The 23,372-nt window shown below is 40.0% G+C and overlaps 1 protein-coding gene across 1 annotated transcript in view; it reads left to right on the forward strand.

Annotated features, from left to right (window-relative positions):
* Positions 1–2,198: 2,198 nt before the first annotated feature.
* The window catches only part of LOC129777983 (zinc finger protein 717), a 28,948-nt gene continuing 7,774 nt past the window's right edge, over positions 2,199–23,372 (forward strand). The window contains exons 1-3 of the mRNA XM_055784601.1: positions 2,199–2,828; positions 21,398–22,404; positions 23,245–23,341. Of these exons, the coding sequence (XP_055640576.1) occupies positions 2,564–2,828; positions 21,398–22,404; positions 23,245–23,341 (1,369 nt within the window). The 5' untranslated portion in view covers positions 2,199–2,563. The remainder of the gene's footprint in view (positions 2,829–21,397; positions 22,405–23,244; positions 23,342–23,372) is intronic.

Raw genomic sequence — 23,372 nt, forward strand, 5'->3', positions numbered from 1 at the left:
GTCCCATCAGGTGTAGGCCAGAGTTGACGAGTTGCTACGTTGCAAAGCTCGATTTTTCAAGGGTGTGTCACATCAAATTGCATCACGGAAAAAACGCTGTAGAAATTTAATTTTTAGGAATTATATCTTCAGCTTTCGCTTATAATCAGATAAGAGTGTATAGATCACGTTGGCCATGCTTCACTGTCAATTTTTCGTAAATTTGGAAAAATGTCGTCGAACGAAAAAGAGCGTCGTGAATTAATCCTGTGCACTCATTTCGAGTATCCGGAGTTGTCACATCGGGACATCGGTAAGATGCTGGGAATCGTCCAATCCACGGTCAGCAGAGTACTAAAACGATACTTCGAGAACCTAACCATCGACCGGAAGGTGAAGAACGGCAAAAATGGATGCTCCGTCAGTGAAAAAGATCACAAGCGCGTAGTTAAGCAGTTTAGACGTGATCCGAGAAGTTCGGTCCGGGATGTCGCCAATAAGCTGAATTTGTCAAGTTCATTCGTCCAGCGGACCAAGCAGCGGGAGGGCCTGCGTACATACAAGGTTCAGAAGGCTCCTAACCGGACGAAAGGCAAAACATGGTGGGGAAGACGCGAGCCCGTAAGCTGTACACCGAAATGCTGACGAAGCCGCATTGCCTGGTAATGGACGACGAAACCTACGTCAAAGCGGACTTTCGTCAGCTGCCGGGCCTGTTGTTCTTCTCCGCAGAGGACAAATTCAGCGTTCCGGAGGAGATTCGCAAGCAGAAACTATCCAAGTTTGCCAAAAAGTACATGGTGTGGCAAGCGATCTGCTCTTGCGGAAAGCGGAGCGCCCCCTTTGTGATGACCGGCACGGTAAACGGGCAGGTTTACCTTAAGGAGTGCCTACAGAAGCGCTTACTACCACTATTGAAGCAGCACGAGGGCCCGACCATCTTCTGGCCGGATCTCGCTTCGTGCCACTATTCAAAGGACGTGTTGGAGTGGTACGAAGCCAACAGGGTCACCTTCGTGCCAAAGGAAATGAACCCGCCCAACGCGCCGGAGCTTCGCCCAATAGAGAAATATTGGGCGATTATGAAGCAGGCCCTCCGGAAGAACCCAAAAGTTGTCAAATCGGAGGCGGACTTCAAGAGAAAATGGATTTCTGTTCAAAAAAAACTACAACCTGACGTTGTACAGAACCTTATGGACGGGGTAAAGAGGAAGGTGCGAGCATACGGACTTGGGCTCGAAGTATGAATAAAAAGAAAATGCTAAAAGTTGTTTAATAGTTTTTATTTTACTGTCTAAAATTTTCAAAAGGATCGGCGAATTTCTACAGCGTTTTTTCCGTGATGCAATTTGATGTGACACACCCTTTATTCGAAAGAGTTAAGAATCGCAAAACCCATAGTGTAGAAACTACGTTAAATACGGAACAATTTCTTCTGATAGCCTTTTATTCTAAATCACACAGATTCTGAGATATTCTCGATTGAAAGCGTACTAAGCGAGTCAAATTCTAAAACCTACAGCAAAATTAAATAAAATAATAAAAAACTGAATCTTAATGATATAGGTTACGGACTACACGCTAGTTGGTCATTTAGTTGAAGCAGAAATCAAAGGACTAGAAGAATTGTAAAGGAAACTAAACGTAAGCAATTGAATTAATATATAAATGAAATCACTGTAATATGAATTTTCATAGGTAAATTCAAGAAGATGAATTGTTCAGCTCAAACTTTTGTATGGGGTGGGACCGTCATCATGATTCTTGGAACGCCTTCCTTTGTTGAAACGTTTGAAGCAATTGAATATTTATTTATTTATTTTATAAAATATAGTTTGCGTTTTCAATTCGTCATTTCAGGAAATTTACGTGGTCTATCCACAAATGGTGTTCGCAACGTTCCTTTTGAACATACTTTTTGACCATGCGCATGTCCTTGCTGCACTGTATCCTTACTGACAATCGACAGGCATCGTGTACGCGCTGGGATAACTGAACGAACGTCAGAAAATGCTTGGCGTTGACCGTTGAATCAGACAAAACACACTTACCAACCCCATTAGTCCCCGTGATTGGTGTTTCATTGCTGTATATACATGCATTTCTTGTCACCGTTGGCTGCGATTTATACACCCACACCCTCGTAAATAGAGACGTCGTCCTTTCGAGCGTGCCCTCTCGCACTCACACAATGACTAACCATTTTCCACTTGCTAGTTTGGTGCAATTTTCGGAAAAGCTTTTTCACCCTTCTCTGTTCTCTGTCTGTCTGGCTGTCCGATAATGGTGTGGAAAATGTCAGTCAAATTTTAGGTTTTTTCCTTCTGTCGGTCGCAAATTTTGCCGTGTGTTTGGTTTCAAATTTATCTCCTCACTGATTTCTAGTGTTTATTAGAAAGGAATCAGAACCTACCGAAATTAATCGCGCAAAAGACAATTCCAGTGATGATTTAACGCGAGCGAAGGAAGAAGCTGTGTCTTGAGAAATCAGTGTTTCTTGTTTTCTAGAGTGTGTGTCCTGTTGAACCATTAACCCGATCGAGCAGTGGCGGGTTGTGTGGCGTTCGGCTAAGCGGAAGCAAAAATGAATTTTTCCGCCTTTGGAGGCCCATTCTCCGGGATTCACCAGTTCGCAGCCAAGTTTGGCAGTAATGATGGGGCATTTACCAGTACGAACACGGCCACGGGAAATGGCGCCGGAGCGGGAGGAGTCGGGGCTAGTGCTGGTGGGGCAGGTGGTACTGCGACTGGAGCTCTGACCGCTGCCGGAGGAGCCAACATTGGCCAGCAGGATTTGAATCGGTACCACGGATCGAATGGGAATCATTTTAATCAGAACTCTACCTCAAGTAAGTTTTATGCAGTTTGAGATGAGTGAGGTTAGTTGCATACATTTCGGAGCAATACATTTTCCACCGCATTGGTGTGTGCGATTGTTACGCTTTCCCCCCCGGTGGGTGGGAGATGGCGTGTGAAGGTGAAAAGTTTATGTTGGTATGTTTCAATGCAACACAGCGTCGTGTTGGATATGTTACAATATATCAGAAGCAAGCGAAAGATTTTTTTGCCGAAATGTTCCTTAACTGTTGCAATTCGATTAAAACAGTTTCACGCTGATAAACACAGATCATATAAATTCGGATTCTAAAGATTCAACGTAAAAGCGCGGTTTTTTAGGGATGGACATCTATGACACTTATAAATCTCAGTCTGATCTCCTCGCATTTGTATAACTTTTACGTAAGTGAAGTCGCCTCACATCGTTTTCCTGGAAATTGACTAAGGCAACGTTCAGATGATAAATTGATGTCTGTCGTTGGATCAAAAGCATTCGATTTGCAAGGATTATGTGTTCCAATGAGAAAAATGAGATGTAGAAATGTACTTTGGAAGGAAGTTTAACCAAAGATGACAACGAAGGTAAAAACCCTACCTTCGGTGGGGAGCCCATTCAGAAGATCGTATTAAGTTATAGTGAATAAGTATTCCTCAGAGGTGGTGTAAGGTTGTGAACTCATTGTACAGTGGTTCAGGAAGCGCATTCTAGTGGAAATTCACATCTAGGGCTCGACAGTTATTCTCTAGACAAAAACTTCTTCGACATAGTTGCTACACATGAGAGAGCGCTCACTTCTATGTTGTCAAAAATAGGGCGACTAAAATTTTTGATAAAATAACAAATCTAACTTTTTTTTTCTTTATAGATAGAGGTCCCCGGGTGCGGAAGCTTCACTCGACGCCACTGGCCCTAGTTATTTTTTTTTTAATCCAAAATATATATTTTTATTAAGGCTCATATGGCGTCAGCCTAACGGGGCCGGGAGTTCAATATTTTGACAATGTTTGCTTACAACTATGTTAGTAATATGCAACCGATTACTCGCGGTTGGCTCGAGGTTAGTATTACAAGTGTTCTCATAATTGGGATGTTGCAGTCTTCAGTGCTCTGTACGTGTGCCCGACATGGGATATTTCCTATAGGGATGCAGCTGACCGTTAATCAGCAACGACCCCCTAGTCTGCACCCCATATCTAGCGTGGTGGGTCTTTTTCGACTCGAGGAATCCAGGATAGAATGATCACTAGCCGGCGCAATCATCAGCTCGTGTAGAGTTGTCATGAGCGGTACAACCTTTGGCTCTTGTTGAATCATCAGTGGACTGCACAACCTTCGGCCCGTGTATCTGTAAAGAGTGTGTGTATGTATTGCCGCGATTAAGTAAAAGTTTATAGATCGGATAGGAGGGATATGAAACAGGGACACAACGAAGGAAACATCATTAAACGTTGACATCGGCGTTTCTGAGAAACAGGTATAGATGGAGCAGAAGATCAGGATCACGGCTACCTAAGATATCCCGGACGGGGATATCCGATTGTCTGCCTTGTGCCCTCAATGCTCTGGAGAGCTGAGAGCGGGCAGCATGGAACCGGATACACGACCAGACAACATGCTCGATGTCGTGGTAGCCATCGCCACAATCACATAGATTGCTTGCTGCGAGCCCAATGCGATAAAGATGCGCGTTTAGGTTGTAGTGATTGGACATAAGCCGAGATATCACGCGAATGAAATCACGACCTACATTCAATCCCTTGAACCATGCACTCGTCAAGACCTTAGGGGTAATCGTGTGTAACTAACGACCGAACTCATCTTCACTCCAGTTAATTATTGTTAACAACTTTGTAGAACAACGTTTTTTTCTATCTCCTCGAATAATAGATATAGTGCGTTTTTTCTATGTTACGTTCGGTCAAAAAAACGGGGTTTTTGCTCTACCTTTTATATTTCAAATAAAAATTTGAAATCATGAGTTTTTGAGTAAAAAATAATCAATTTTTAGTAGGATTAAGATATTGACAAGTTATGTATCGCAAAATGTTTGTTGTGATTAGCTCTAAAAGTCGCCCGGATACAACTTTAATGTAGAGTTTGAAATATGAAAGTTAGAGAAAAAAAAACATTTCTTTTTCATCTCAACAACTTTGTTAAAGATTTTTAATTCTCTAGACAAAACCTGTTTTCGAAAAATTTTCTACATATGATGAAGTGTCATTTCAATGTTGTCAGAAAAAGGGTGACCGAAATTTTGGGTGAAATCAAAATTGTAACTTTCTTATCTCTATAGATAGAGATAAATAAAGTTTGACAATGTTGTAGCCCTAGTTTTGTTCAACTCTGTCTATTTTTTTATATAAATATAAACGTTTTTTTTCCTCTAACTTTTATTTTTCAAATTCTACATGCACTTTCAGACTTTCAGAACTTGCTACAGATATTGTGCGTTGCACAATTTGTCAGTCTTTCAAAGTTATTGATATATTTTCCCCTAAAATACGCGCTATTCATTTATTTGTCGCAAAAAAAAACTTTTTTTATGGTGACCCTAACGCAACATAGTGCACCCATGGCCGAGTGGTTAGCGTCTCACATTATCATGTCGGGTGTTCGGGTTCGATTCCCATTCTGGCCGAAGGATTTTTCGTCAAAGAAATTTTCTTCGACTTGCACTGTGGTCACGCGTATTCAAGAGCTTGCCCCTCGGAATACATTGAAGGCGTGTTATTTGGCTTAAGAAATCTCAACTAAGTATTAATAAATGACGCTAGTTAATGCATACGTTGAGACGGCAAAAGTTCCACAGGGAACGTTAACACCATTCAAGAAGAAGAACGCAACTTAGAAAAAAGCGCTATATCGGTTATTTAAAGAGACAGAAAAAAACGTTGTACAAAGTTGCCTAAAATAACTAGGACTACAATACTGTCGAGCTATGCTTACCTCTATCTATAAAAAAAGAAAGTAAGAATTTGTTTTTCATCGAAATTTTGGTCACCCTATTTTTAACAACATAAAAATGAACGCTCTCTCATATGTAAAAACTTTGCCGAAGACAGTTAGATCTGAAAAAATGTTCTTTACTGATGGTTCACACATAAACGCGTCCACTGGCTTCGGCATCTTCAATGAAAATTCCATTGCCTCTGTTAAACTCAGAGATTCTTGTTCCGTGTATGTCGCTGAGCTGGGTGCGATATACAATGCTCTAGGGATCATTGAAACACTGCCCATCGACCACTATTTTATTTTTTCAGACAGTCTCAGCTCAATAGAGGTAATCCGTTCAATGAAAGTTGATAAACGCTCATCTTATTTCCTAACAAGAATAAGCAAGAAATATCTTAGCATGGGTTCCCTCTCATTGCTCGATTCCGGGAAATGAGAAAGCGGACTCGCTAGCTAAGGTGGGCGCTTCAGAAGGCACACTTTTTTAAAGGCAAATTGCTTACAATGAATTTTTCCACATTCCTCGTCAGCACACACTCGTGAGCAGGGATGGTAAAAAATCACATTCAACGATCAATGAATAAGTATATCCCTCTAGTCGGATATTTTTAAATCACCCCCAGCAGGCGATGCTCTTTTATTCTTCATATGTACACAGAGAGAATACTTGGAACGGTGAGCTACCAAGATCTCAAAAAAGCAATATGAAAGAGGAATCCCCACTGCTTGCACTCTCGAAGCATTACTTCTACTACTCAAGTTTTATCGTGAGTGCAAGCCACAAACGGTTAATCCCATTCCATAGAGTGGATGATGAGTTCTTGATCGGAAAGTGTAACAAGAGACGATCAACTGAAATCTTACGACACTCGTCGAGGGATTTTTAATTCTCTATTGCATTGTCCGCAGTGAGTGGCTGACTCAGTCTCGTGTCGATTTTATTTTTCTGTCGTCTCCCGCCCGATGAACAGCAGACGGGTAATGGATGCAATTGATTAATTTTATTACCAGCAGATTTGGGCGAATCACATCCCGCCCAAAATCGTTTTTTGGATACCAATAATTCTGAACATTCACAGTTCTCTCCAAATAATTCTTCCAATAGTAATTCAATTAGTGACTTCACGAAACACCTTTCGAATTCGATTGAATTTTTGCATTTTGCATTTTGTAGATAAAACGGATCACATATTTGATTAATTCAATTCTGTGTGGTTACGTTCTTCGTTGCGAATAAATGTAATGAATTAGTATGGACGTATGTTGTTCATATATCGTGGACTTCCGACATATGTGGCAGCAGATTTATCGAACGACTAATGTTTTTTATATCCCTTCAAACTTGTTGCATCTGCATCTTGTTGTGTACATACTGCTTTGACCGCAGATTTGCATGGTTGAATCAGGTTAATTTCAGGTATTCAGTCTTCATTTTGTCGAATGAATACTGTTGGAACAATAGGTATCGCAGCAAATGATTATCAACATCCTACCTTATCATCAAACGGTATGCGAAGAATTTCAGTGAAATGACGGCATTGGAATAAATGCTTTGTGAGGACCACACAATTATTATCAGAGCTGATAAACACCCGACTGGAAGTCATGAACATAAATTCAATGTGCCCAAGATAAATTTAAAATGTAAATTAACCTTTCTAAAGATGATCAGATGGAATATATTGCAATGTCGTCTGGAATAACCTGTCCAACACCTTATGATCGTAATATTGTTTTTGCTATTATTCAGATGTTTCATAACACGGCACTCTATTGATTATTCGCCGAAAATGAATAAAAAATATCCTTGAAGTTAGCCTACGGTTTTAGTAGCAGTGCAATATGGTGAGCCAGTCTCAGGATAAGAAAACATTTAAAAATAAACCTTTTTTTTAATGAATCAATAGTAAAACAAAACGTCAAAAAATTTCTCAGTTTCTTTGTGATAGCAGACAATCATTATCCATTTGTTATCCAAAATTTTTATGAGCAAATATTTACGTGCTTACACAAAAAAAACACATGTTAACATATTTGCGCTAATTTATGTTTTTTGATTAATTCAAGGAAATCAAGGTCTTTTCTAGCCACCAGTTTACTCAGGCCCGAAAAAAAGAGGTCTGTATTTGGGCTGGCGGAAAAATATATCTCGCAAGACCACGTGTTCGATGTCGTAATAGCCTTGGCCAATAACGCATTTACATTAACTCATAAAATTAGTGATTTGAGGGGGATTATTGTTGCTAGTCTCTTGTAGATTAATTTAAACACCATCTGAGAAATCCTCTGTGAAACATTAAACATTAAAGTCGTCCTATCTGCTGTAGCGCATTTTTTTTATTTTAGCCAGTTTCATCGAAGTAAACGCACTCGGAAAGGAAAATTGAACGCCCGGACGAGAGAGCGAGAATCGTAAAGCGTACGTCATAGAGACACTCATTCCCATGGAGCATATTCTTGTTAGGAGTTGTAAACAAAACGAGGACGGAGAGTAACTCAATTATTCGAACTAGTTTCAGTCTAGCAATGCTTTGGTCAACTCAGAGTTACCGAGAGAAAATCATTTGGTTATGATGGGTGAGGATTAATAGTTAGTCGCAGTTTGCACAGATTGCGATTAATCGTAAATCACATCATGCTCCCTTGTTTTCCATCCTTGCTCGTGAGTTGGCAGCGCATGTGAAGTGAAGATGAGTTCGGTCGTTGGTTACACACGATTATTCCTAAGGTTTCGACGAATGCATGGTTCAAGGGATTGAATGGAGATCGTGATTTCATTCTCGGTGATATCTCGGCTTATGTCCAATCACTACAACCTAAATGTGCATCTTTATCGCATTGGGCTCACAGAAAACAATATTTGTGATTGTGGCGATGGCTACCACGACATCGAGCAAGTTGTCTGGTCGTGTATCCGGTTCCATGCTGCCCGCTCTCAGCTCTCCAGAGCATTGAGGGCACAAGGCAGACAATCGGATATCCCCATCCGGGATTTAGTTAGCCGTGACCCTGATCTTCTGCTCCATCTATACCTGTTCTTCAGAAACGCCGATGTCAACGTTTAATGATGTTTCCTCCGTTGTATCCCTGTATCATATCCCTCCTATCCGATCGATAAACTTTACTTAGTCGCGGCAATACATACACATACTCTTTACAGATACACGGGCCGAAGGTTGTGCAACCCACTGATCATTCACTAAGAGCTGAGGATTGTACCGCTCATGACAACTCTACACGAGCTGATGATTGCGCCTTTTAGTGACCATTCTATCCTGGATTCCTCCAATAGAGAAAAACGCACCACGCTTGATATGGGGTACAGACTACATTGCTGATTAATGGTCAGCTGCATCCCAATAAGAAGTATCCCATGTCGGGCACAGGTACAGAGCATTGGAGACTGCAACATCCCAATTACGAGAACACTTGTAATACTAACCTCGAGCCAACCGCGAGTTATCGGTTATATATTACTAACATAGATAATAAGAAGAACTGTCAAAATATTGAACTCCCGGCCCCGTCAGGCTAACGCCATATGAGCCTTGATAAAAATATAAATTTTGCAAAAAAAAAATCAAAAGCATTTCGGTTTATTTCTCAAGATGAAGGTCACATAAAAAAATGTATTTTCCAAGAAATTCATCTTGAACAGTCATGGAATTATTTGGTTAAATAAATTTATTAAAAATTATTATTAGTGCTTGCGCTTGAGCTTGAGCTTGGGTAGACTGTACACTTCGTAATTGCTCTCCTTGGTTGACCTGAACCAGCGAAATTGCACAAGGAACACACCGAATGACGCTTGGGAGTAGCAAACCATTCTCATTGTACAAGTTTCGGAGATTCGAACTTCAAATAGTCAATAACGACACCGGCCACGTCCTTACAATCCCCCGGCGGAAGGGATGCAATGTTAGTATGATATTCGCCGCCCGGAGGCCGGAAGGGTCGCCTCTATAGCGTGGTTCCCTATCGTTTAATAAAAAAGGGATAGTTGTTAGTGGGGGGAGGTAAGAATCAGGATTCACTGTGGTGAGTGGTGTGATTAGGAGTTCATCCATTTCTTTCTTTCCATAATAACCATGGATAACTACTATAACTACAACTATAAAGATCCGTTATTCGCAGGTGGAGATTGAAATAAATTAATTAAAAATTATTATTAGAAATTCAAAAACTGTTGTTCATCCAGAACTCCATTGAATCCATTTGTATCATATGTCTGGCATTTAATCGAAATTTGGTAGTAGTCCCAGTTCTAGAAAAAAACGCTTCAGCCCTGATATCACCACAATTTTCACAATCAGCCTAGTGAATGTGATGGTGTAAATATAACTTATGATCTCTTGTTTTGTAATGACCAAACTGCTTCTCCTAAATTTACGACCGCTAATTTGACAACCTTGAAAGGGATGCAATGTTTATGAAATTTGTCAAGTGGTTTTTGATGAGATTAAAATCAATGTTGACAGAAAAACAAATTCTACGATCAAAAATTCGGGAAGAACAAAAAGAAAAGATCGATTTTCGCGATTTTTTTGGAGTAGGAAAAATCTACCCGAAAAATTCGAAATCGGAGAGGAAAAGATCGATTTTCTAAATATCGATCCAAGATTGCCCTATTCTATTCACGGTTACGAATTTGGCATCCTCGAAAGCTATCCAAATTTTGACATTATGCTTATGAAATTTGTCAGGTAGTGAGATTAAAATCGATGTAAACTGAAAAGCAAACTCTAAGATCGAAAAAATCGAAGGAAAAAGATCGATCTTCACGATTTTTCAGGATACAATGAATCGATCCAAAAAATCGAAAATCGAAATGAAAAAGATCGATCTTCTGAAAATCGATCCAAGATCGTCCAATCACACTCTAGATGCCAATTTTCACTTAAATGCGTTTCCTGGACCATTGTGCATTGGTGATTGGAAATCTTCAGCGGCTTATTTTCATATCATGAATTTATCTTCATGCCGGTTGATCATTTTTTGTATATTCCCAATCGTGTTTTTTATTGACTACATCAGTTCCTCTGTGCATTTTGATCTGTATATGCAGCAGGAAATCTTTGAAATTCTAGATTATCATCGTTTGGAGTTCGTTCCAACGATCTTCAATACAAAGTGGCGGTGTATGTACTTGTGATAACTTGTATTTTACTGATAGGTCTTCTATGAACGAGTCCATAGGATTTGGTATGTTTAACGAAGTTTTTAGCACATCTCACTGTCTTCAGTTTTCTTGCTCAGTGGCAGCAATTCACTGGGCATTGGAAAGCGTTGTCTCATGGAATATTGAACACCATAACATTGTAACGGATAGTCATGGCTCATAGTTTCAAGTCATTTTCCGCGATTTAAAACTACTCCCGACACATTGCCAATGACTGTTCGTTAGACGATATGCTCTTTCCCATTTTTCAAACTCCAGTTTTAAGTGAAAACATTGGTTGTTACCCGTTGAAAGCAATGGGGATTTTCCTACCAGAGAGTCTTGAATATCGAAGATGCTTAGACATGTGTAAACTATACAAAACCATATATGTAGATGTTTTCCTGCTCAGTCATTGAGTTTATGCAAAAAACAAAAAAATATTTTAAGAACATTTTGACCTACCTTCTTTGATATTTACAGAAGCGTGACGTGTTAATACTATCTCTAACCAATTGTAAATATATGAAAGTTTTTCATACTATCACATATTAAAGTTGTGTTACAAAAATTGTTTCATCAATCTTATAGAATTGATCCAATCCAATCGAATCCGTTTGGTTTTTATTTGGGTGCTCAGCTAGAGGCCTGAGAATCGATGAACGGTCGACCTGCTCCAATTCCAGCTTGCGAAAGACAAACGCAGGGAACCCCGAAGAAACCATTAATTGTCCAGGTATCGTCTCAAATATGGTGCAAATCATAGCATGGCTTTCTCATTTCCGGCAATATTCCACGAATGAACAACAACACAATGCAATAATGAACTAAAAATTAGGTGAAAACACGAAAAAAATTCATGATGAAAATCATGATTTTCAATCAATGCAAAAAATCAGCATGAAAACAATGATTTATCAATACAGAAAACATGAAACTATCTATCTATGAGGTTGTGTGCTCCAGTGGTCATATAATGTGAAAGCCATTACCTAAACAATAGAGTATAATCCTATAATTCACTGCCATCCGGGAATTTGAGGCGGATTATTCGGATAATCGAAGTTCTACTGTAATAAATTTCAAACACGGCTGATGTGAAATCTCAATGAAATAAAAAGAACAAATATATTCTCACACATATTCTTGGCTTTCACTCTCAACGAATATTACACTGACTACTCATGTTTCGACTTATTGTTTGCGGACTACGGATCGCCCGTTGGTTCCGTCCAGCGTACCCTTTTGTCCATATGCGCGATAAGGATGGCGTTGTCTTTCCGTGACGTGTCTCGAACGTCTGGTTTCGGTAATTCAGAGGAAACCTGTTGCCGTTGCTCGATCATTCAGTCGAAGACAATTACCTAAGAATGTATCTTGCTTCAACTAATCACCCGCGAATACAGCCTTTTTGTGCACCTTTCCAAACATATGAGATCGAAATAAGGAAATGAGGGATGCGTGAACAAACATTTATTGGCATTTATTGAACTTTCTTTGAGAATTGACATTTTACCATGCTCCAGGTGGGATGACATATTCATGAATGTTTTTTAAAGTATATTTTAGATTACATTCAGTTATGACTTTGTAAAGGTAAATTGTAAATAATTCAGTGTGAATATAATTACATATTTGTTGCCCCTCTAACCTCGAGTAAACCGCGAGTAATCGGTCGAATCCTATAAAACAGATTTAAGTTGAAAATATGTATGAACAAATCATGAATTAGTGACTCCACAATGCTTATGTGATTGAACCTTTCAAATAAATTAATTGGAAAAAAAGTTACAGGAGGGTTGTGTCCGAGACACGACCGCATAGTTGACGTAGGATTCCGTGAGGCTATCTGTTGATTTTGGATATGTGTGAAGAATTACATCGTTAAACTCTTTGATAATGATTTGGTGACCCTGAAAAGGGCCGTTATGTTTAGTTGTTGGGTATTGTTTGTTCACTCCACCAGTGTTTACCGAGTGGTGATGACAGGAAGATGGTAAACAGACGTTGGATGGTGCGAATCCGATAAAAGATACCGAAGTGGAACGATTTTGAGAAAACTGCCCTCTGTGATCCTAGACGGGATGCCTCCTGTGTTATGTATGGATGACATCAAGAAAAAAACTAACCAATGTAAATAATCAATAATTACCAATACCGAACACAATTATCAATTTTTCTCATAAGTATAAACACGTTACTTTAACCCTTTAGAGCCCAAGCCCGTCTTTAGACGGGCTTCGAAGTATTTTATGTTGAAAGTCGGAAATTGGAATAAAAGTGGAGTAGGTTTTTTTTAGATAAATAAAAAACTTGGGCGGTAGAGGGTTAATATAGAGAAAACATATTTGAAATCGAAAAGGTAATTTTCTTTTATTATTTATACTTTCTGAGTGTTTATTCAACCCAATGCGAGTTTTAATTGGACTAACAACACCTAATTATATACGTAGAGCAGGAAATGAAATTTCTAATATAATATTTCTTCATTTTCGTATTTCGTATATTTCTCTCGCCGTATAAACTTTTCTTGGGTGATAATATTTCTTCATTTTTGTATTTCGTATATTTTTCTCGCCGTATAAACTTTTCTTGGGTGAAAATGAACACAACAAAACAGACGGTTTAAACCAAGCGACCCGTTCTCAAGCGGGAACACACCCTGGTTTTTATTTATGAAAATTTAAATAAATCGTTTCATATATCAAGTCATTTTTAACACAACTGCTACCATATACAATTTTGCATTTACACTTGTGCTAAATTTTTCACAATGCAATGCGGTCATTGATATGACATTTCACAAAGCAACCAACATTAAAGTTTCAATTTTAAATTTTATTTGCTAGAATTAATCGTATCACTCAACTTACTTGCAATATAAAAATGCCCTCGACTTGCATGTATTTGCAATGCCGATTTCCCCCAGTATATGCAATGCTGATTTCCTCCAGGCAGCTCGGTTTTGATGTCTCTGTTAGGGAATACTTTGCGGTAAGAACAAAAGCTTCCCCTAATTTCATGTATTTGCAGTGCCGATTTCCGCCTTTTTTGTAAGGCTAATTCAGTTTTGTTTAAATTATTTAATCTCAAATCTATGGTTAGAAGGATTCGACTGCTTACTCGCGGTTTACTCGAGGTTAATGGGGCAGCAATTTTGTGGGACTGGTCAGGTTTGGAATATGGAAATTGGGTGCAGCTGTCTCAACCGAGAGTTGCCACACGCACTGTAGTGTTGTGCATTAGGACCAGGGATGGCATCTGGTATTCGACTGGCTGTCGAAGGTGGGCGATGGTGAGATGAGGGGACAAGACAAACGAACTAATAACGAAAAAGAAGAACACAAAGGCATTAAATTCTTATATTAGACCGTTTCACGAACACACAGATCGACTGCATATAGCAGATGTCGCGAGTTCCCAACACGTCTCTGATAGGATCGAAGGGTTGTCTTCCTCAAGGGCATTCAAAAGGTACTCTCTGGCTGCGTAATTATCCGTACATTGCCAAACTGCGTGATCGATGTCATCGTAACCGATTCCACACTGACAGACATTGCTTTGAACAAGATTTATTCTGTGGAGATGCATCTAGCGAGTAGTGGTTGGACATAAGTCTACTCATTAGACCAGGGGTTTTCAGATTTTTTTTATGGCAGAGCACTTTTTATAGCAAAAATATTTGACGGAGCACTTACGTTTTTTAATCAGTAAAACGAATCCTATTTAATTGACGTCACCCAACTGGTAACAACTCTATTTCGGTTGCGTGTCGTTGTTACACGACATCTGATTCGAAATAAACAAGATAATTCACTAAATTCTCAGTGAAATTAATTTGAAGAATGTTTTTTTTCAAGGTAGGTTTTCAAGCGGAGCATTTGCTATATATTCGCGGAGCACCATTTGAAAACCCCTGCATTAGACGAATGAAGTCACGACTTACGTCCAAACCTTTGAACCACTCTCTCGAAGAAACATTTGGAATAATTGAATAAAATCACCGCCCAAAACTTCCAGTGTCCCAATCGGTTCGCCAACTCAAGAGGGAACTCTGACGCAGTAATCGGAAAAATTAATCGTATGAAATCTGTCATAAAAAATCTTCACCAAGTTCATTTGCCAAACATATCTACCATAATATTTTAAGAATTGTATACTTCAGCTTTTCAGCTTTTTCAGCAATTTAATTCGTTCCGTTTCTACATGGTGTTATAAATGGTTTATTTATGCGGAATCGTGAAGAGTCGACATTTTTACAAGTCTTGGGTTTTGCACAACAAGTTTAATTTTTACTGCGTCGAAAATGTAGAGTTTCGTTGTAAATAAGCACTACTTGCGGAATGTTCTGATGTTCTGTTTTTTGTTTTTGAAGAAAAGTGCATCTAAAGCGTATCGAATACTTGAAGATGTTTATGGTGACCCTGTACCATCGGATATATTTTGTAGGGAATGGTTTTGGGCGATTTAAAAATAGTGATTTTAGTCTATAAGACAAAAAGCGACCGGGTTAACTGAACAAGTTTGAAGACGTTGAATCTTAGATATTATTTGATCGAGATTTGTGTCAAACGCAAACAGAGCTTGTAAAATCATCGGAATAACTCCACAAGTTATTCCTAAACGAATCACGGAAAATGTGTTCCATATGAATTGAAAACGAGAACAAAAAAAACAGGGAGTGGGTTATATCTATGGTATAACCGCAATGGTGACGTAGGACTATCGTTGATTTAGTGTTGTTGAATCTGAATCCATTCTGAATGAATGAATAAATGAATATTTGGGGGACTTCGAAAACGAGAGCGTTACGTTGGAAGTACAAGGTTTTATGCATCCAATATTGGATACGAAAATATGAAAAAAATATGAAAATATACTGATGGGGAAGAATAATCTTCAGAAGCTTCCCTGCTAACTACACTTGATTGAAAAATCACAGAACCAAATGTATTTGGTCGCAGTGTTATATGGTTAGAAAACATTAAAATAAACTCTTTCGCTTGCATGTTATTTTCAATGCCAAGGGGAACTGGCAAATTATTTTGCAACAGCGGTATCTTACCGGATTCTTCCCGAAGTCCGCCACCAGTGGGTAATGCTAACTCGTTAATTGCACTCGATTGAAAAATCACAAAACCAAATGTATTTTGTCGCAGTATTATATGGACAGAAAACGTTAAAATAAACTCTTTCGCTTGAATGTAATTTTCAATTCCAAGGGGAACTGGCAGATTATTTTGCAGCAACGATCACTTCTTTCCGGATTCTTCTCGATAACCAGCAAACGTAAAGAGTTGCGCGCGTGTATGTGTGTGTGTGTGTGTGGCGGTTGCTCCGATGTCTCAAGCGGAACCAATTTTCGATGCTGGTATTCTCTCGGTCGTCTTCTCTTCTTCTGATGGATCGACTTTTTTGCGCTCCGTCACAGTCCCAAACAAACTGAATGCGTTTCAGGTTAGGTCAGGCCATCCAGCTCGTCCCAGCTCGTTCAACTCGTTGAGTAACGATGTTGTCTTGTCGATGTCCTCACAAAAAATGAATGCGTTTCATGGATAGAATGGTTTTGTATTATAGAGACTTTAAACTTTTCAGTTTCTTTCGTCTCTAGCCTTGAGAAAGGCCTTTGGAACTCTACTCTAACTCCTGCATTACACCTCCACCCTCATTGCCTTGAGAAAGGCACTCGATCCCTCGCCGTCCAGCTCGTCCAGCAACGATGTTGTCCAGTCGGTGTGCACACAAAGAATGGTGCGTTTCACCAACAGAATATCGCTTAAGTATGCTTTTTGTCCGTGACTGAATCGAAAGAAGGTGTGGTTTACGATGGCAATTTGGAAGGCAAACTAGAGGCGAATGAACTCTCTAAGTTTGAAACTTTCGGCGACTGAGCAATAATCGATTGAGAATTATGTTTTTCGCGATGTGAAACATTTTCCGTTGCGCGCGCATCCAATATTGGAAACGAACATATCCTACTGATGGGGAAGAATAATGTTCAGAAGCTTTCCTGCTGATTGCATTTGATTGAAAAATCACAAAACCAAAAGTATTTGGTCGCTGCGTTATATGTTAGAAAACATTAAAAAAAACTCTTTCGCATGAATGTATTTTTCAATTCCCAGGGGAACTGGCAATTATTTTTCAGCAACGATAATATCTTTGCTGATACTCTCTTGGTCACCTTCTCTTCTCCATCTGATGGCTCGGCTTTTCTGCCCTCCCTCACAGTTCCAAACAAACTGCATGTCTTTCAGGTCAGATCAGGCTTGGTAACGAATCCCTCGCCGTCCAGCTCGTCCAGCACGTTCACCTCGTTCAATTACGATGTTGTCTTGTCGATATCTTCACGAAAAATGAATGCGTTTCACCACCAGAATATCGCTTAAGTATGCTTTTTGTGCGTGATTGAATCAAGAGAAGGTGCGGTTTACGATGGCAATTTGGAAGGCAAACTAGAGGCGAATGAACTTTCTGAGTTTGAAACTTTCGGCAACTGAGCAATAATCGATTGAAAATTATATAATTTTCACGATGCGAAACATTTTCCGTTGCGCGCGCATACAATATTGGATACGAAAATTTTCTACTGATGGGGAAGAATAATTTTCAGAAGCTTTCCTGTTAATTGCGATTGATTGAAAAATCACAAAACCAAATGTATTTGGTTGCAGTGTTGTATGGATAGAAAACATTAGAATAAACTCTTTCGCATCAATGAATTTTTCAATTCCCAGGGGAACTGGCAGAGTATTTTTCAGCAACGATTAGTTCTTTCCAGATTTTCCTCGATACTCGAAGCCCACCAGTGGTTAATGCTAACTTAATAACCACCTGTTAATTGCACTTGATTGAAAAATCACAAAACCAAATGTATTTGGTCGCTGTGTTATATGATTAGAAAACATTAAAATAAACTCTTTCGCATGAATGTATTTTTCAGTTCCCAGGGGAACTAGGAGATTATTTTTCAGCAACGATTGAATCTTTCCGGAATTTTCTCGATGCTGAATGGCACCCAAACGAAGAGTTCCGCGTGTGTATGTGTGTGTGTGTGTGTGGCGGCTGCTCCGATCTCTTCCCGGGGAACCGTTTGTGGCATCACTCTCCTCCTGATGGATTCCCTTCTGGCCTAAGGTGCACAAACAGGCTCTTGGTGACACCGTTCATCCGCGCTTTCATGATAAACGAAGAGCTTCACCACAACAGCGACAACATGCTCCAATCGCTGTTCAATTATAAATGAGTGGATTTCCGAGCGGCGCTCGCTTATATACCGATTGGTGATTTCAATAGCCTGTTTTGAAAGCAATTTTAAAACTGTTGAAACAAGTTTTTGGATCAAAAAGTAACAAGTATATAACGCGTAGACATTTTATCTTTCGAATGAAGTGTTTATCATACCATTTCGTTCAGTTGTTTATGAGCTATTAACGCTCAAAATCTCGGTCTCGGGCGTAACGCTTTCGTTTTCGAAACTTTGATTTTATACCCCGGTATAGAAATGAAAGTCCTACGTCAAAAGGAGGTTGTGTCCAAGATACGACCGCATTGTTGACGTAGAACAACGCTGTTATACTATAAAAGTCGCTTGTTTAAACCTTCGGATATTATTCTATAATGCTGTGAAATTGTAGAAATAACTGCTTAGTAGAATAATCTCTGAAATGTTTTTTTCATTGTAGAATCAGTTGACGATAATTGACTGATGATTCATTCTTGCCTTCGCAGAACAATACACTAGCTGATCGTATGTCGCAATTCATTTCATGTCAATGCATTGAAAATTTACCTCGAACGCTATTCCGGTAGCCTTTTTCGCAATTGACATAGACATAGACTTCTCATCATTTTGCGCTATTCTCAAAAGAAACTTCTGTTAATATTACTGGCCTCGATAAAAGTTGCATTACTTTGTTATACTCGAGATAAGCGCAGCTGTCACCCTTAGTGGAGGAAGTTTTGCTACTGGCAAGCGAAACCTAATCACATACAAAATTCCAGAACGACATTCACTTTCTTGGTGATTAAACAAGCAAAATAAACTCTTTTTTCAAATATCAACAACCTCGAAAATAGTAGCATTGTTTCATTATGATCAATATTAGCGCAAATGCAATCCTAGTTGAAGGCAGTTTTTCGACTGGCACGCGAACCCAAATAACTTATAACATTCCAGTACGACATTCAAGATGTTTGGTATTCCCCAAATGATTTTTTGGCGCACAAGTTTAACGCCTGCTTCGCCATAACGTCAGTTTAATGCATTGATGCAATGTCAAAGGCACCAACGAACCCCTTATGATGACGGAAAACAAAAAATGTTAACTGCTTGGAAAAAGACTGAATTATGCCACACAGCTTGTACTCTGCTGTAACACCCATCAATGCGAATTCGCTGATGAGTTTGTCAAGAGCAACCGCCTTCACCACCAGCGGGGGGAGCTTGATTTTGGTTGCTGCCTGGGTAACGGCGTTTACATTTTCGACCGACGCGCCGAAGTCGCCTACTTCGCTGTTGTTCCATGCGAAGGTTCGGTTCAGTGCGAGCGCTTTTCACTGCACCAACATCGCGTGCTTCAATAGATGACGCTTGCCTCGAAATTTATTGCCCCTGGCAATGCGTTCGTTTTTTGCAGGGCTCGAGCCAGCCTTCCTCTTCTTCTTGCTCACCACACACTATGCGAAGCATCCAATTTATGACGCGGAAAGAAAAACACACGATACGAATAACGCGAAAAACGAACTGGAAAAACCACACGACGATATTCAAGTTGAATTACCACTGGTGGGGTCCAATCTTAGATCGAAGCGCAGCAAAAGTAAAGTGAACTGGACAGTCCGATGCCGAATGAAAGTTTGCCTCAGCGAGATCCACTGTTTATACTCTGCCTCTGTATTTGGTGGTATCAAAAGGGTGTGATCCACTATGAGCTGCTAAAACCTGATCGAACGATCAATGGAGACTTCTACAGGCAACAATTGACCCGTTGAAACGTCCAGATTATGCGTCCAGACATGAGTGGATAATAGCCCATCATGACAACGCATGTTCTGTTCGAGTTAAAAACTGTAAAATAGCGGATGGAAAATTATGATTCACCCCCCTTATAGCCCAGATCTTGCCCCTTACGACTACCATTTGTTCCGAACGGTTACGCTTGAGGTGGTCAATGTGAAATGTCCTATTTTGCGCCACTTTTCGAGCGTTTCGACATATCGCTGGTGCTGCCATATGTAGACGGACACTGTGGAGAGAGTAAATTTAGCAATTTAAGCTCCACCCGATGCACCTATTAACCTTTCTATGGGCCGATAGTTTGGACTAAGTTTTAGCTGAACTTATGCAATAACTTGTTAACATAAGTAAAAGACATCAGTTACAACCAGGGCCCGAAATTTTCGAAGGTGAAAAATGAATACCGACTCTACTCTCAGTAGCTTCGCTTCGACTAGAACTGCTTCGGCGGTCGCCGGCAACTAAAAGTGGCTTGACTAGAAAATGAATTGACTAGCGTTGACTAGCGAGGATGGCTGGTGAACTAGTCCAGTCAGTGCTTATTTTAACTGACTCGACTAATGAATACAAACCTGCTTCTTCATTCAACTGACTTCAATCCACACTTCCATTTCCCCCTCACACTAATTCATACCCGCGTACGCAATATTATTTTTACGTCTATATAAAAACCATATAATGAAAACATGATTTCTGATGCAAAAAAGAAGTCACCCCATCAATGAACGGTTTATTGTCTACCCATCGTGAACTCGAACCAACGAATTTAGACATTTATCAAGTATGCTAAAAGGGGTCCTCGCGTTAGTATTAGTTAGTATTAGGCGTGCAAAATAGCACACACACACTGCACGCTATTTTATACGTGTGAGTAATTTTCGTGTACGATACAAAATAATCTTGCTCACCTGTAGCGTGTGTCAAACCACGTTGAACTCAAACATCGATGCCTGCACACGTACATGGGAGAGAGAAAGAAAGGAACGAATTCCTTTTGGGGGAAGTCACTTCAAAATGCAATGAGGACAATTTGACTGGGAAGAATGAAATGATATAGTCGAGTCGGTAGAGGGAGATAGCGACTAAACGCCCCACTGACAGTTCAGTTGTTTTGGCGGAGAAACTGCGTGAAGAAGCCAAAAGCCATTACTAACTGAATACGGGTATAGTCAGTCAGATAGTCAGCTGACTATCCTCACTTGACTATGACTATGCAGAGCCCTGGTTACATAATTTGTGGCCTTATGCATTAACATCGAAAATCCAACATACGTAACACGCGGAAATTCTAAATTGGCGATACATTTTGAACAAACATCGTTTAGTTAAACATTTCTCCATTGCAATTGCTTTCACTGTTTAGGAATCGCAGATTCACGTATATATCAAATTATTCGAATTCCATATATAATCCGAATAACCACGTGAACCATTTTTCTTTTCTTTCTAGTGATCAACACACCAATGTCCTACGGCCAAAACATTTCGCTTCCCTACAGTCAGTCCCAGACCGAGCATAGTTTCGTCAATAATATGCAGGTGGATCAGAATAAACTAAAGAACACCATCAAGGTAGATCGCGACGAGATGATTAATCAGCAAATTCTGCAGAACGTGAATCAATCGTGGCAAACGTTGACTAATCCGTCGAACACGGTGGACTACTCATCGCATCTTCTCTCTGCCACACTGCCAATCTCGATACAGCATTTCCTTAAATATTCCGAGACGATCAAAAAGGAATCTAACGGTGTAGCATCCGGACTGGCCTCACCGGGGCCACTGAGTGGATTGATCGGAGTTGAAACGAACGCGTTCAATGTACAGAAAGACTTGCTTAACCTGAAAAATGGCTCGAATTTGAATTTGGCGCTGGGAAATGTAGCCGTCAGTGCCGCAGCTGCAAGCCTAGGACTGAATCATCAGCATCTAACACATCACACCAGTAATCATCAGGACAATAGCCACACATATGGGAACGTTAACCAACTCCCACTCATTTCGAACACCACAAATAACCAAACGCAAAACTCCAATCAGCAAAACACAATAAATGGTACTGTGAACGGGAATGCCGTTCCTGTGACTGCGACCAATGGACAGAACACCAATGCCAATGGAAACGCCACCGCCGCCATTGGCACTACAACAGGAACAACGACTACCGGTAAAACCAAGCGCAAAAAGGAGAAGAAACGCAAACCACCGAAGGAGAAGAAACCCCGACCGAAACCGGGACAGATCCGCGAGACCAAGGCGTTGGACGGCTCGCCACTATTCTGCTGTCCGGAGTGCCAGATGGCGTATCCCGAGCGCGGACTGATCGAACAGCACGTCATATCGCACGCCGTCGAGCGACGCTTCGTGTGCGACATTTGCCATGCTGCGTTGAAACGGAAGGATCATCTGACCCGCCATAAGCTGTCGCACATTCCGGATCGACCGCATATCTGCAGTGTAAGTGTGTTTTTCTCAAGATTCGAATGTTTATGATTTGTGGGGTTTTTCATCTGTGGCGATGAAGCTAAGCCTTCTTATAGAGAAAGCTAGCTTTACTTACCTCATTATATTATTGAAATATTTGTTTGTTTGTCTGTTCAATGTTCAGTGTGCGCCAATAAAGTATGCGATGTTTTCTTTGTTTCTTCCGAATATCATTTTCTTCTGTTGTTTTCATTTTTAATCCGATTGTGATATATTGCGTTGGATTGGGTGTGTTCTTACAGATATCTCCTGCCAAGTTGTATTTGTGCAATCGGAAACATTCGGAAACATGCTTGTTATTACATAATAGTGACATTATCTACAGCTGCACGCATTTGAGAGACAGGACAAACTTTTGTAAAAAAGTGTAAACAAAGTTTTTTTTCTAGTTTCATCTTCTTCTTCGTGAGTGGCTTTAACGTCCCCTGTGGAACTTTTGCCGTCTCAACGTATGCATTAACTAGCGTCATTTCTATTAATACTTAGTTGAGATTTCTTAAGCCAAATAACACGCCTTGAATGTATTCCGAGGGGCAAGCTCTAGAATACGCGTGACCACAGTGCAAGTCGGAGGAAATTTCTTTGACGAAAAATCCCCCGGCCAGAACGGGAATCGAACCCGAACACCCGACATGATAATGTGAGACGCTAACCACTCGGCCACGGGTGTACAATTTTCTAGTTTCATACTGAGTTCAGTTTTCTTCACTACATGAGCTTTCTGGTTCATGTAGTATGTGTATGATAATTTATCTGAATTGATCACGTATAATTTTTGTTTTTTTGTCTTACATGTTTTTTTGTTATTTCCAGATATGCTTAAAGTCGTTCAAACGCAAAGAACAACTAACGTTACACATCGTAATACACACCGGAGAGAAGAAACACGTTTGCAATGAGTGCGGAAAAGGTATTTTACTGGTTTACGCTAATCATTATCA

This window comes from Toxorhynchites rutilus, chromosome 3, assembly GCF_029784135.1.
Source record: "Toxorhynchites rutilus septentrionalis strain SRP chromosome 3, ASM2978413v1, whole genome shotgun sequence".
Classification (NCBI taxonomy): domain Eukaryota; kingdom Metazoa; phylum Arthropoda; class Insecta; order Diptera; family Culicidae; genus Toxorhynchites; species Toxorhynchites rutilus.